This window comes from Neltuma alba, unplaced genomic scaffold (genome assembly GCF_004799145.2).
Source record: "Neltuma alba isolate B1F8T4 unplaced genomic scaffold, ASM479914v2 tig00001757_pilon, whole genome shotgun sequence".
Classification (NCBI taxonomy): domain Eukaryota; kingdom Viridiplantae; phylum Streptophyta; class Magnoliopsida; order Fabales; family Fabaceae; genus Neltuma; species Neltuma alba.
The window spans coordinates 28,386-43,080 of NW_021632597.1; the positions used below are offsets into that span (position 1 = coordinate 28,386).

Sequence of the window (14,695 nt, forward strand, 5' to 3'; positions counted from 1 at the left end):
CATCATCACTATAATTAATTACTTTTCTTCATAAGTATACTTTTCTTTCGTAACAAAAATATCAAGTTTTTCTTCTTTATAAGAATTTTATTTTTAAATTTTGCAATCTAACTATTTTTTTACTTTAATGTGAGAAACATTGCTGTTAAAACTCATGAATTTCTAATTCAAATTATAGAATCACAAGTTATATAAGTATAAAAATATTCTATTATCAAATATATATATAGTTAAAAATATTAACGCATATAATATAAATCAAATCATTATTAAAGTCCAAATTAACCCATTTTTTAAAAATTTAATTGGATAAATTATTATCTAAAACTAAATTTACTTTTAAAATGATAATAATAACTAAATATTTGAAATATTATTAACAATGTAAAAAATTAATAACATTAATATTATATAAAAAAAATTTAAAAATAAAAAAAATATAAAAGGGCTTAAAAGGGCCGGCCCGTGGCCCTCCAGGGCCGGCCCTTTTAAGCCCTCGGCCCTCCAGGGCTTATGTTTCATTTTAAGAGAAAAATATCAAGCCCGGCCCTCATAATTTCAGGGCCTAAAAGGGCCGGCCCTACGGGCTCGGCCCGTTTTCCCAGCTCTACTCGAAACCTATGGACTTAGTGAAATGTCCGTTTTTTCCTCTCATAAGAAACAGGCACTGGAGCTTTATATTGGGAGAATTACAATCAAATTTTATTAAAAAAAATACAAAACAAGTTCAAAAAGTCAATGAAAAAAAAAAAGGTTCGAACCGGCCGGTTTGACCGGTAAATTGGTGAACTAGTTAGTGGACCGGTTCTGTTTAGATGCTAAACCGGAGGGATTGAACCAGTAGAGAACCAGTCAAACCAGTGTGAACCGATAATAAACCGGTTTGAATAATTAGGTTGTTATTAGTCCTATTTTTTCTCATGCAACTCCTAACATATGAGCCCCTATAAATTTAAATGAATTCTAATGATAATTTTGGTATCAATGATTATTAATTTTAATTAATGATAAACTATAAAGATCAAAATTCTCAATATCGTTATACTTTGTTATCGTTACAATCAAATTATTGTCATATTTTCTTATATTTTGTTATTAGTGATTGTTAATATTGTTATATTTTGTTATTTTTAATTAAATTATATTATTTTAATATGACTGTTGGATCCCGAATTGACCCCGATCCGATTAACTAACCATTGAACCACTACTTCAATAGATTTAGTATCCGGTCCGGTTTTTTGTTCCTTGCTAAATGTTATTATTCTTTACTGTAAGACTTATTATTACAAATTGCTTATATTATTATTAAGATTTTTTAGTAATTATTTTTCTTTTACGGGATTTGATTACAATTCTCTCTATATTTTAGTCTTATTTCTTTAAAAGGAAAGAGAAAAGAAGAAATATGTTACCTTCAATTCTTCAAATGGTATCTGTGAGTCTACATCTAACGTTTGCATAGAATGCTGGAAGACCTATCCACATGACATCTACTCTTCCAACAACCAGCTTGTGAATGAATTAAATGAAATAATCACCAAAAAAAAGGAATTAAATGAAGATTTCAAATACTATGCCTTCTTGTTCGAATCTTACTCTGATTCACTATGCAATTGCCATTTTCTTCTTGTCTAGAGGATAAGCAAAAGTTTTCATTTTCTTTTAAGAAAAGAAAAAACAGAAGAAGAAGAAACTCAAAGCAACACAACAACAATGCATGAGAATATGAAATCAACATTATTCTTTAAACTAATTAGTAAGAACGTAACTTTAAATCCATCACGCATGAGTAAGAGAGCCTTGTATGTGGGTTGCGAATTGTAAGAGCAGTTTAAAAGCATGCCATGTCCTAGTATGAAAAAATAAAACTAGAAATCCTCCAATTTTCAAACATCTGGTTGGAAAAATGACAAAAAATACTTATTAAGTTTTAACAAGATAACTAGATCATACTAATTATTTTTGCAATGATTTTGACATACCAAAATTTATTAAAATTACTTATTTATCATTTGAAAATTCAATGGGTCTTTTTTTAACCATTTTTCTTATGTAGTTCAAACTTCCAAGAGATAAAGCAGAAAGTGAATTCCTCGTAAACAAGGAAAGTTTGAGAATTTTAATCCATTAGGTCTCGGTATTATGACTAACCGTAATTATCTACACATTTCGTGTGTATATATACATATAAATAGATACATATGAAAGATAAAGTGGATTGGAGTTTTATATTTAGAATCAAAATAAAAATCAAACGAGCTCTTATATTAAGAACATGATGTACTATTTATTACAAATAATTAACTTAACAAACTTTCTTAATATACTAAAGTTAGTAAACTAACTCTTATATTAAAGATAAATGTAGTATATTTATATATTCGTGCTGAGGCTATGCATAAAATCATAGGCTGCTTCACCAAAAAGATTAATACTCTTCTACGGCGAACACGATCTATACTTTTCCTTCTAAAAATTGACGGAAAACACCGATCAGGCAAATTTCTGCGATTTCATTGGGACTTCTTTTAGTAAATCATTGTCGGCTGAAAACATTCCTGAATTGTGCCCAATATGTGAACCAAATACAGAATGTTTCTGTACAGAACCACATGAGCATGACTGCTGCGCCACCACCACCTTGAGCGTGGGTATCCAAATACTACTTCCGGTTCTTAATATAAGATTCTGTTTGATTTTTATTTTGATTCTAAATATAAGATCCTAATCCACTTTGTCTCTCATATTTATACATTTTTTTTTCAAAATAACCCTTCTAATAATGATAGTTCTAGTCGATACACTTAATTAGCAAAAATATTTTAGGAAAAACAACACCTATTTAGAACAAATAACTAATTTAACTTACTTTTTTAATCTCCTCAAATTAGTCAACTGGCTCTTATAATTAGGACCGAAGGCGGTATTTTAATAAACACACCATATGTAAAAATATGTAGTACTGTATATTACTACCTCCTGTCCTAATTATAAGAGTCAGTTGACTAATTTAAGGAGATTAAGGATGTAAGTTGAGTTAGTTATTTGTCCTAAATAGGTGTTGTCTTTCTTAAAATATTTTTACTAATCAAGTGTATTAACTAGAACTATAATTATTAGAAGGATTATCTTGCAAAAAATTGAGTAAATACGAGAGATAAAGTGGATTGGGGTTCTTATATTTAGGATCAAAATAAAAATCAAACAGAATCTTATATTAAAGATCGGAGATAGTATTATATTATTGTTTTGCGGGGAAGTTATTTAAGACAAATAACTATATTTGACTCATGAACTAAGTATCCAAAAAATATTTGACCAATGAATAGTTTCACTTAAAAAAAATGAAATGCAGGAAATATTGACCAAGGTAGGCCTGAAGGTCAAAAAAAAAAAAAAACGGGTAGACCTGGTGAGGATAGTTCACGTGTCCAGCTAACCACAGCTTGAGCCCAGGACCCCCCCGCAGATGTGCTTTGAAGTTTTCTGGGACCTTTTAGCCCTTTCCTTCATAAAATACAAAACTTCCCACGCAGCGTATTATCCTGTGTGACATGTGAAGCTAAAATGAATTCAACTCTTCATAATTTATTAATAATTTAATTTATATATATATATACACACACACACACCTATCTGTGTGTATATTGATCGCTTAAGCAATTTATTATAAAGATTTATTTCATATTTTATATCAATTGATAATGATTTGGAAATACTCCGCATTCTAAATAGCATTTTTTTTAAGGGGCAAAGGCACAAAAGAGATTCCTGAGGGATCGATGGAAGCAAATAGAAGTGTACTATGCATCGTCCAATTAGAAGCCTCAGGTCCTAGCGTCAGTTAAAGAATCTGAATGTTAGTTCCAAGAACTGTTAATGGTATTCGTTGATAGATCCACACGAGTCGTTGACTATCGTATCTCGTTTCTGAATGATGCACCCCAATATTTTGAGTGAGGCTTAGCTCAGCTCCTGCACAGGCCTTCCAACCACCAACGATCCTCATTTTATCCCTATTCCTTCTCTGTATCGGAGCACTGACCCCAGTGAAACAGAAGCCCATCATGAAGCAAACTATGGAATCTCCGCTGCTCGGAGGTGGTGGCTTAGGCAACAAGAAGAAGTCGATGAGAATTATCTTATTCGTTCTCGCCTTAATGGCTCTCTCAAGTTCGTTCTTCTTTCCTATTCTGCTGATTTTTTGTTTTGTTTTTTAATCTGAAATAGTCATTGAAGAGATGTTAACGAACAATTCACTTCTATGCAAACCTTCTGGGTGGTAATCTTAGTGCACGTAACTCTGAAGCCTTACTTCTTCTCGCACTTTTAGGGCCGGGGAAGGTGAAAAAAAACTTATCTCCGGCGATAATGACTGATTTTACAAATTTCTGATGCAAGCTTTTGGGTAACATGATTCTGAATTCACGAGCATGACTTTACTGAGACATAATTGGGGGAAAATGCTTGAGTCTCGTGATTTCTTACATTTTGACCTCTTCTCAATTTATGACCGGAAAATCTTGATTGCTTCTGATTAGTGAAGACCAAATCTGTTAGAAACGATACGAGAGTCAGAAAAAGATATCTCACAACCTCATTTCACAGGAGCAATTTGATTAACGTATTTACTGACTTGATCTAATGCTTGAAACTGTTGTGTTCCAGTTTTGGGACTTGTAATCAGAGGCAACAGAAACTTGTGGGGACTAAAACATGATGTGGGAATTAAAACCAATCAACAGGATACCATCGAGTCCGAGCTGGGAGTTGTTGCAGCCGACGATGGCCGTTGTTCTGAAATCGGAGCTTCAATTCTTAGGCGTGGTGGGCATGCTGTTGACGCTGCAGTGGCAACTTCATTATGCCTCGGCGTTGTTTATGCTTCATCTAGTGGCATAGGAGGTGGGGCATTCATGGTCGTCCGATCTTCTGCAACTTCCCGGACACAGGCTTTTGACATGAGAGAAACTGCTCCTTTAGCTGCTTCACAGGTCTGAATTCAACTCTTTCTGTGAAACTATTGCTGCTGTTAAACCTTACACATCAATGGGGCCGATCAATAGGAACTACGGAAGGAACGCATGGTTTGATGATATGGATCATGCTTAATGAAGGAGAAAATCACACAAACACACAATAAGTTTGCAACAATTACATTTTTGTTTGTTCCCAATTAAACTTGATAATTCCTGCTTCACAAAAATTCTACAAGAATGTAACTTACTTTTTTATAACCATGTGAATGTCACCCAAACAGGATATGTATCAGAACAATCCTCAAGCTAAAAGCCAAGGTGCCTTGTCAGTGGGAGTTCCTGGTGAGTTAGCTGGCCTTCATGAAGCTTGGTTGCAGCATGGTCGCTTAAGATGGAAAGCTTTATTCCAACCGGCTATAAATCTTGCTAAAAATGGCTTTGAGGTGTCGCCTTATCTTGGAAATTGCATAGCTCACTATGCACAGAGGATAATGAACGATCCTGGGTTGAGAAATGTATACGCTCCAAATGGCAATTTGTTAAAAACAGGGGAGACATGCTATAATGTGGAACTTGCACACAGCTTAGAGGTAGTGGCAGAACAAGGTCCACAAGCTTTTTATAATGGAACCATTGGTGAAAAGTTAGTGAAGGATGTGAGAGAAGCTGGTGGAATTCTAACAATGGAAGATTTACATAATTACAAGGTGGAAATAACTGATGCAGTCACTGTGAATGCGATGGGCTATGCCATATATGGAATGCCTCCTCCTTCAAGCGGAACACTTGCTCTTTCTCTGGTGGGTATATTCCTATCTCCTGTTTTATTTTCCATGTTGTCTTGCGGGAAGGGGGGCATATCTGCCCTCGATAATTTTAACCATCCTCACAAGTAAACAAGCTATAGGTTGTTTTAGTTCATGAACTGCTCTTCATGGTTTCTTTGCTTTGAATAGGTTCTGCATATCTTAGACAGTTATGGAAGTTCAGATGCTGCAAAAGGGGAGATGGGTGCTCATCGGCTGATAGAAGCTCTGAAACACACATTTGCTGTTCGAATGAACCTGGGCGACCCTGATTTTGTAAACATAACTAGTACTGTATCAGACATGCTTTCCCCTTCTTTCGCTAAGAAAATACAACAAAAGATACTCGACAACACTACATTCCCTCCAGAGTACTATATGAACAGGTGCTGTCCAATTAACTTTCCCTTATTATTATGCTTGAAAAGTTCCAAAGTATGACATAATATGGTGGGCAGGTGGGATCAAGTTAGAGATCATGGAACAAGCCATTTCTGCATTGTGGATGCTGATAGAAATGCTGTATCATTGACAACAACTGTAAACTGGGTTTTTGGAGCCGGTGTGCTTTCTCCTTCTACTGGTATTGTGCTCAACAATGAAATGGATGACTTCTCAGTACCTACTTATGTATCACCTGAAAAACTCCCTCCAGCCCCAACAAATTTTATTCGACCAAACAAGAAACCATTGTCTTCCATGACTCCCATCATCATCACGAAGGTATTTCTTGTGGTTTGCACACTCTGATGACTAAAATTTGATAGTAATTTCCATGTGCAGAATACTTCAACGGTTTTGGAGGGTAAGGGCTCTTATTCAAGTTTGCTAATTGTTATGATCCTCTTGCAGGATGATCAATTGGCTGGAGTTATTGGAGGCAGCGGTGGATTGTACATCTTTTCATCAGTGATTCAAGTTTTTCTAAACCATTTTGTCCTGGGAATGGATCCTCTGGATTCAGTTCAGAGCCCAAGGATTTATCACACGGTTTGAACTAGTTTTTTTACTTCCCAGAATAACACTATCTATGCATGTTGCTACGAACTACCACTGAATTTAGTTTTCTTGTTATGCAGCTTATCCCCGATGTAGTTAAGTACGAGAACTTGACTGCTCCTTATGGTGACCGTATCGAGGTGTTAGATGAAATAAGGCATTTCCTGGAAGACAGGGGTCATCAACTGAAAGAGGCCCAATCACCATTAGCCATCACTCAGCTTATTGTGCAAGATCTCAAAAACCCTGTCAACATGAACAGGAAGATCAGTAAAGACACCAATCCTTATACAATGCACGGCACTTTAACTGCTGTCAGTGACCCGAGAAAGGGTGGGTGTCCAGCAGCCATCTAGTTGCCATCAATTCAGATTCATACCATCACAGAAACGTGGGGGGACATATATGTACAGTGCTTGAAAATTTAGAATAAATTGCGCTAATGAGTTAGCAGACAACATTAGTCATTTAAAAGTCCATTTAAACACAACTATACATTCTATTTTGGAAATAAACACAAATTATAAGAGATATAAGAATACATTTATAGATAAATTTTTTAAAGTTATTAATCAATTAGTTGTTTGATTAAAAATAAATATAGAAAAATTATGTGACATCTTATATTATTAGAATGAAATTTGAATTTTGAAGCAAAAAAGGATTTTAGAATTTCGTCACAACTATGAAGCCATAAATTTAAAATATGATCCTCTTTTGAACACTCATAAAGATTGTCTTTAGCCTCCCCATCGAGATCCTTTTCTGGCTCCTCTTAAGATCCTTTTTATGATTTTTCTCGAAGTCTTTACTTAGTAGTTTGTATTTTAACACTCATCGTCTAAATTTAGGGTTAAGGTTTATCTAATACTAAAGTATTTTTCAAATGCATTGGGCATTTAAAATATTAATGGTTCATCTAGTATCCTGAAGTATTTTTATAGTGTGTTTAGCACATTAAATACTCTATTTATAAACTCTAAATGAGGGTGCTCAACAAATCTAGAAAATTATTTCACGATACTGGATGAACAACAAAATATTTTAAAGTGTTGGATACATCGGAAAAAATACTTCAGAGTATTAGGTGAATTATTAAATACTTTAGCATTGGATAAACTATAACCTATAAATTTGTTCTTTCATAGTTTCACTTCAGATGAAGATTAACCTCTGTCGGGTTAAGAGCGTTAAGATTAAAATCTCTGTGTTTCTCAGAATTTAAACTTGTGTTCTACTTTTTATAGGGCGAAACCGCTTACCATGTCAAGCATGAAAGTTAAATTTATTTGATTAAGCTCTTTCTCTTCCATTTTTTTTTTAATATAAACAAAGTGAAGCCTTCTAATAAATTTGGGATGGTAGTAGGTACAAACGCAAATGTTTTAGTTACTCGCAGCTAAAAAATTTCCTATGCTTTTGTTAGAATTTGAAGGATTAAAAGTTGAGGAAAATAAGAGTCTCACAATATTATTAATATTTGAATAAGGCAAAGTACAAATAAGTTTTTATAGGCAAATCATAGGCTAATAAATTAATCCTAAAATATTATATAATCCAATCTAATCTTAATATCACAGATTTATTTTTTTAAGATATGATAATATAATATTCAAATATAATCCTAAGTAATATCTTAATATAATTCTAAATGACCGAATAATTAATAAAAAATAATATTAATTGATTAATTATAACATATTTTCACATCCTCTAAAACAAATCCCTTATTAATTACATTAAAATTCACGAACATGGCCTACTTCAGTTGACTGCCGGTGAATGTCCTAGTGACATCTTCTCGTGCAGATCGGTCCCTTTGAAGGCGATTGACCACAGCGGCCATTCCCGTGGCATATATGCCCCACCCCCAGGGTCAGTTTGAAGGAGGAACAACATATAAAAACAAACCTGATCTCCCATCCCGACAACACTTTCTTAAAAAGGAGTTTCCAAGAAGCCTCACATATAGGAAAGACCTCAGAAGATTGCCATGAACCAGCAGCCATTTTTCCGAATTTCTGTATGTGCCATAAAACCTTCTAAAATTTTATATCAGAAAGTGCTACCGTGGAGTCACCTGGCGACTCCGCTAAAGCCATTGTCGTCGCCAGAAGGAGAACTTCTAATCTAGAGATTGAGCTATATTTCCACATAATTGATTAATTAATTTTAGTATATTTTCACAGTTTTAAATAGGTGATTTTTTTAACCATATTTAAAGGTGAAATTACTTCACACGAAAATTTAGAATATATGCCTTCTTTCACGAATAGTTAAGGATAAAAATATCTTTTAACTCAAACTTTATTCACTAATTGTTTTGTATCAAGGAAAAATCATATTTTGTTTTCAAAATAAGCGATTCGCTAACTGTTTTTGGTTTGACGTTGTTTGTGCTGTATTAACTATTGTGTCAATATCAATATAAAATAAAATTAATAAAAAATTTCATTGTTTATACATTAGTGTGATATTTTAGATTTTGGACTTTTTATTTTGTAAAATTTATTCACAAATTTTATTGGCTTCCTTGTTTTTTCCATTTTTATTCATTCAATACTTTTTCATAAATTTTAATACAATTTAAAAGTTAAAAAAAATGAGCACAATCCTTTATAATATACTAGCTCTAATCTTTAATATGAAACCTAGATAACTAATTTGAGTAGGCTAAAAAAATTTATTAAATTAGTTAATTTTAATAAATATGTGTTTTTCTTAAGATGCCTTTACTAATTATACGCATTAGTTAGAACTATTATTTGATGAAACTCTTGACATATGCAATTATTATAAGAACAACTTTAAAAAAAATAAATAAAATTAAGACAATAGATAGGGAGTCTTGTATTTAAGATTAAATTGAATGTCAAATTAATTCTTTTATTAATGACTGGAGGTATGATTTAAGTTGTTTTCTTAGGCATTTGCATGAAAGGATACTGACAAATTAAAATTATTTATGCATTAATATTAGAGCCGTTAGAAGCCAGTTGGAGTTTGACATTGTAAACGTAGAAGTCAAAATGCAGCCATTGGTCTATGAACTGGACAACCAGCTTTGCTCATCGACGACAATTGTACGTTGACCAAAAGGAAAACATATACATGTTTTTGAAAGCCAACACCTTTCTGGTGCAGTGGCATGAAGTGCGACTTACGTTGTGGTATTCCTATCGCGTTTGAATTCATGCCTGCAAGCAACAATGAAGCAGAAGCGCTTCCCACTATTAGCTGATGAAAAGAAGACTCTTAACAACAAGTGTTCCAATACTGTAATAAGAATTATCAGTACTTGACAGGCACATTATGAACGAGTGTCATAACTCAAAAGGATAACTCACGAATTCTAGTGGCCAGTCACAAACGCATGAATATCAAGAGATCGTATTATGTTATATGGAGCCTTCTGTGTTAATCATAATGTCATTCAAACAAGGATCATCAATCTCATCTGAACTTGGCAACCAACAAAATCAATCTCATCTAACAGTTCTGCTTTCCGTCTGTGCTCTACAAATGAATTACCAAAACTGAAAAATGTAGAAGTTTCCTCAATTTTTCAAGGAGTTCAAGTATGCCCAACACTCTTTAAGCATTTTCTCATATGTATCCAAAACCAGCACAATCTTATCAATTCCTTGCAACACCCTTAAGTAAGCCTGAGTTTGACAAATACATCCTGGTTAATACATGACAAGCAGATAACGTGTCTTTTTTAATTGAAGCTTTTTTTTTTTCCCCTGTTCAAGAGCATGTTTTCTTTCCAGAGATAATAAAAAAAAAAACTTCTTGCGGTTTAAATAATTTTAAATAGCAACTCAAGGAAAACTATACTCATTTTCGGTAGATGTAGCAGGCGCAGCGTAGGACGCTCCTAAGCCTTTGTCAGGTACACGACCATGCCCAACGAAATAAATCAGCCGATCTTCTTGCTGGTGATGTTTCCGCAGCCAATTGTTAACGTCGTTAGTCTCTGCCCTTATGATAAAAATCGAATCTTTAATTTTTAAAAGAATGACAAAAAAAAACTGAAAATTATAAATCTCCAATTAGATTTGGTAACACAACTTTATTTGATATTAATAAATCTGAATTTACAAATGACAACAAATTTTTGTTAACATTATTTGTTTATATTTACAAAATTCCAACCCTTTTTTTTTTTTGTCATTGTTAATTTTTCCAATGAAATTACTGATAGATCAAGGATCACATTAACCATCTTAAAACTCTGATCAAGGATCATCAATGAAGATTCTATTATTCTTGGTATTTTCACTAGCCAAAAATATTTGAGATCTTCAACCAATATTTGAAAGCAAGGATCATCATTCAACATTCTATTATGGAACAGGGAATGCTTCATTTGCCTGACCTTAAGCCGTTATCAGGCGCACCAACATATAAATTTTATGTAGAAGGCACGTGCCCAACAGTAAATACAACCAGAACAAGGGCGAGAAATATGAAATGGACTCAGAATTTCACTTCGTCATTTATGAAGAAAATTGGAGACTGATTGTGAAAGGCCGAATTCATAAAGAAACTATAGTAAAGGGAACAGCTAATAATACACAAATCACCGAGTCAGCATTTTGCATACTTCTTTTAATTTCATTTGCTTCATGACGCTTTGTCCATCAGCTGAATTGGAGTCAGAATGTTTGATTTGCTTGTCTCCACAATACAACCATTCATGACCATCTCCTCCAACATAAAATGCGCCTTTTCTAAATGGAACATGATATCTAGCTCACACTGCAGAGTTAAAGTGAACGAGATATCTAAAATTAAGACACCTTACTGGGAGCTGCTCGCAGAAAATGCAAGTTTTTTAAAGAATGTGGGGAGGGAGGAGAAACTAGGAAAAAGAATAAACACAAAATCCCATAGATTCCAATAAATGGAAGACTTACCACATTGCCAAAGTGACGGTCCATGGTTTCAACTAAGAGATGTATGAATTCCAAAATAGCAAGCTCATTCTGCAAAATTTTCCGCAGAAGATGGGATAAACGGTCAAGGGTAGATTTTTTACGCTAACAAGACTCAAACAATAAAAAAGTCCTCCGCCTTCTACAAGACAATCAATATTTTCCTTTACGCCTAAGAGGCAGATCAAGTTTGAAGCCACGTCGCAAAGTTCAATACTAGACCATTTCACATAAAATGTTTAAGAATATAAAGAGATTACGTGTGGTACTTAAATGAACACATTCAGAATAGCATACAAAAAATGATTACCTCCTCATCATCAACTCCGACCAGGAAAAACAAGGAAGCATAGCGCCTGTATACAATTTTGTAGTTGCGATGCTCAACAAATGAACACTGTCCACAATGAAAATGTATCAGCTAATAGGTAAATCAATTGCTGTCAACAACAACAAACAGAGAAACCCATATTCCCATATATTTCAGGATAGGCTGCACAGATCCTATCAAAATATAAAGATAATAAAGAACAGAGAAAGCACCCGCAACAAATTTCATTTGAAGAATAACAAACCTATAAATATGTTAATAGGAATATCAAGTATGAAATACCCACAGATTAGCTACAGGTCAACAGAAAAATAAGATAAAACCACTGCTTCTTTGTAAAGAAAACAAAATACATTTCTTGGCATCCTTGAGTTTTAATTGTTGCAGCCTGCAAGAAGGTTGAATGTTCAGCGTATCACTGGACGAAAATTCTAGTCATCCTCAAGTACAGCCGCCAATTCCTAGAGAAACTACTTCTTAATGCTTTGTTTGAGACTTTACATCCTGGATAAGACTTCAAGAGCAGCCTTCTGTTTGCTAAGGTGGTTCGTGAGGAATAAAAGGGGAAGCGTTCTAAGCAACAGAAAGTTGCTCATTTTCGTCTGACAATGTACCCAAACAGAGATTTTCGGTATCATACTACCAACATAACCCCATGAACTAACGCCAATCATACATATTGTCATCAATACTTTTTTTTTTTTGTTTTTGGGGAGGGGGTTATCGTATTGATTTTGGTGAATCTCTACGGTTCACAACACACCCTCTGCCAAAGCAGTGGAAAATTATAGCTTCCTTTTCAGTTCAAAATAAATTTATGTCAAAATTCAGAGGATATGTTTCAACCCTTTCTCATCATTTGATTCTAATACCGAAGTTAAGAAATATACAGAACAAAATAATGCACGAAATTCTTTGCTAGGAGGGACAGATGCAAATAATAAATTCCTTTAGAGTGTTATATAAATCGCAAAGATAGGCAAGAACAGAAAGAGAATAATAAACCCAACAAGTCTCAGCTATCCCTGATAACCATATTTTGCTGCTGAATCCTTCAAAATCAAACTAAACATTTTTCGTATACAGATGTTCAGACTTAGAATCCAAGTTATGGTTTACAAAGCCTTCTTCAGTTGTTGATCAGAACTTGAAATGACAGCGTAATTACTAAAAATTGAACAACAAGATGGAGAAGAGAAAAGGAAGAAAACCTGCTGCTCAGTACGGGCAAGGCATTTGCGAACGATTTCGCCTTCAAGGGCTCGCCTTTCTTCGATAGTGAGGTACTCGTAATATTGGGCAAGACGGGTCTGCCCCTGCTTGTTCACCATCAATACGAATCTGATCCCCATCCTTCACCAACTTGCCTTGCACGGTCACACAGATTCCGATCCGTATACACCTCCAGTCCTCGATCGATGATCGATTGAACTCTTCCTCTTCCTCTTTTCTTTTATTATTCTTTCTGGTGATAAATAGCAAATTACCCTTTAAAACTATTTTTTAAGATAAATAGAAATTTAATAAAATATCATTACTTTTTATTTAACCAAGTGTTTTTAGACTCGGAGCACAAATGATTTTTACCTCTTCTAATAAGTATATTTTTCAAAATTTAAACTTGTTTTTTTTTAATGTAAAGTGAGGCTGCTTGTTATCTCAGCTATCAGTTTGTTGGTATAAAAAATTATTAACAAATACTCCTGTGATTCTTAATATAAGACCCAGTTAACTAATTTAATTAGATTAAGAAAGTTAGGTAAGTTAGCTAATTATAAGAAATGTGATACATTTTTCTTAAAACACCATAATCATTTTTCTTAATACCCCATCTCCCTCTTCTACTTGATTATGGTTGAGGGAGTATCCATATAGGTAATTTAGAGAAAATTGATAAATATAAATGGGTTTTATATTCAAAATCAAAATCAACTTAACAATTGGATCCTATATTAAAGACTGGAGGAGTACTATATATCTTTATAACAATAGTTGTGCCTGTATCAAATATTATGTCAATATCAATATAAAATAAATCAATATAAAATAAAATTAATAAAAAAATTTCATCATTTGTAAATTAATGTGATTTCTTAAGATTTGGGCTTTTTATTTTTTAAAATTTATTCACACAACTTAATGGCTTCAGGACTATTTTATTTTTATTCATCCAACATTTGTTCATATATTTTAATATTACTTAAATGTCAAAAGACATAAGTGAATAACATAATCTTTTAGACTGTACGCGGATACTGTCATGTTGACCCTTTTTTTTTTTTTAAGGCAGGACAAAAAGAGATAATACAAATAAGGTCAGTTACATAACAGCCTTTATCTCATAAAACCAACAAAATAATTATTAAAAAAAAAGTTAATACAAACTTTGGTCCTTTAAATTTATTTTCATTTTGATTTTGATCCCTTAAGTTTCAAAACATAGATTTTGATTTCTTAAATTTCTTTTCATTTAAAACATTATTTTTTATAATTTAATAAAAACTTATACCATTTTATCTTTGGAGGGATCAAAATTTATAATTTGAAATTTAAGAAACTAAAACCAAAATGAAGACAAATTTAAAGGACAAAATATTACACATTAACCCTTAAAAACATCCGGAAGAAGGAGGAGGA

General features: G+C 33.3%; 2 protein-coding genes across 2 annotated transcripts; one reads left to right on the top strand and one right to left on the bottom strand.

The window, feature by feature from the left end:
• Window positions 1-3,769: 3,769 nt before the first annotated feature.
• LOC114762902 (glutathione hydrolase 3-like) lies at window positions 3,770-7,261 on the top strand. The gene is made up of 7 exons (XM_028952510.1): window positions 3,770-4,176; window positions 4,672-4,997; window positions 5,264-5,782; window positions 5,939-6,174; window positions 6,247-6,511; window positions 6,641-6,778; window positions 6,868-7,261. The coding sequence occupies exons 1-7, from the start codon at window positions 4,071-4,073 to the stop codon at window positions 7,141-7,143; spliced, it is 1,866 nt and encodes a 621-aa protein (XP_028808343.1). The 5' UTR covers window positions 3,770-4,070; the 3' UTR covers window positions 7,144-7,261.
• Window positions 7,262-11,104: 3,843 nt separating this feature from the next.
• On the bottom strand, window positions 11,105-13,502 carry LOC114762884 (AP-4 complex subunit sigma). Its single transcript, XM_028952485.1, has 4 exons — window positions 13,270-13,502; window positions 12,038-12,124; window positions 11,710-11,778; window positions 11,105-11,551 (listed from the first exon to the last, which is right to left on the bottom strand). Exons 1-4 carry the CDS (start codon window positions 13,408-13,410, stop codon window positions 11,417-11,419), a joined length of 432 nt encoding a protein of 143 aa, XP_028808318.1. The 5' UTR covers window positions 13,411-13,502; the 3' UTR covers window positions 11,105-11,416.
• Between the last annotated feature and the right edge of the window lie 1,193 nt (window positions 13,503-14,695).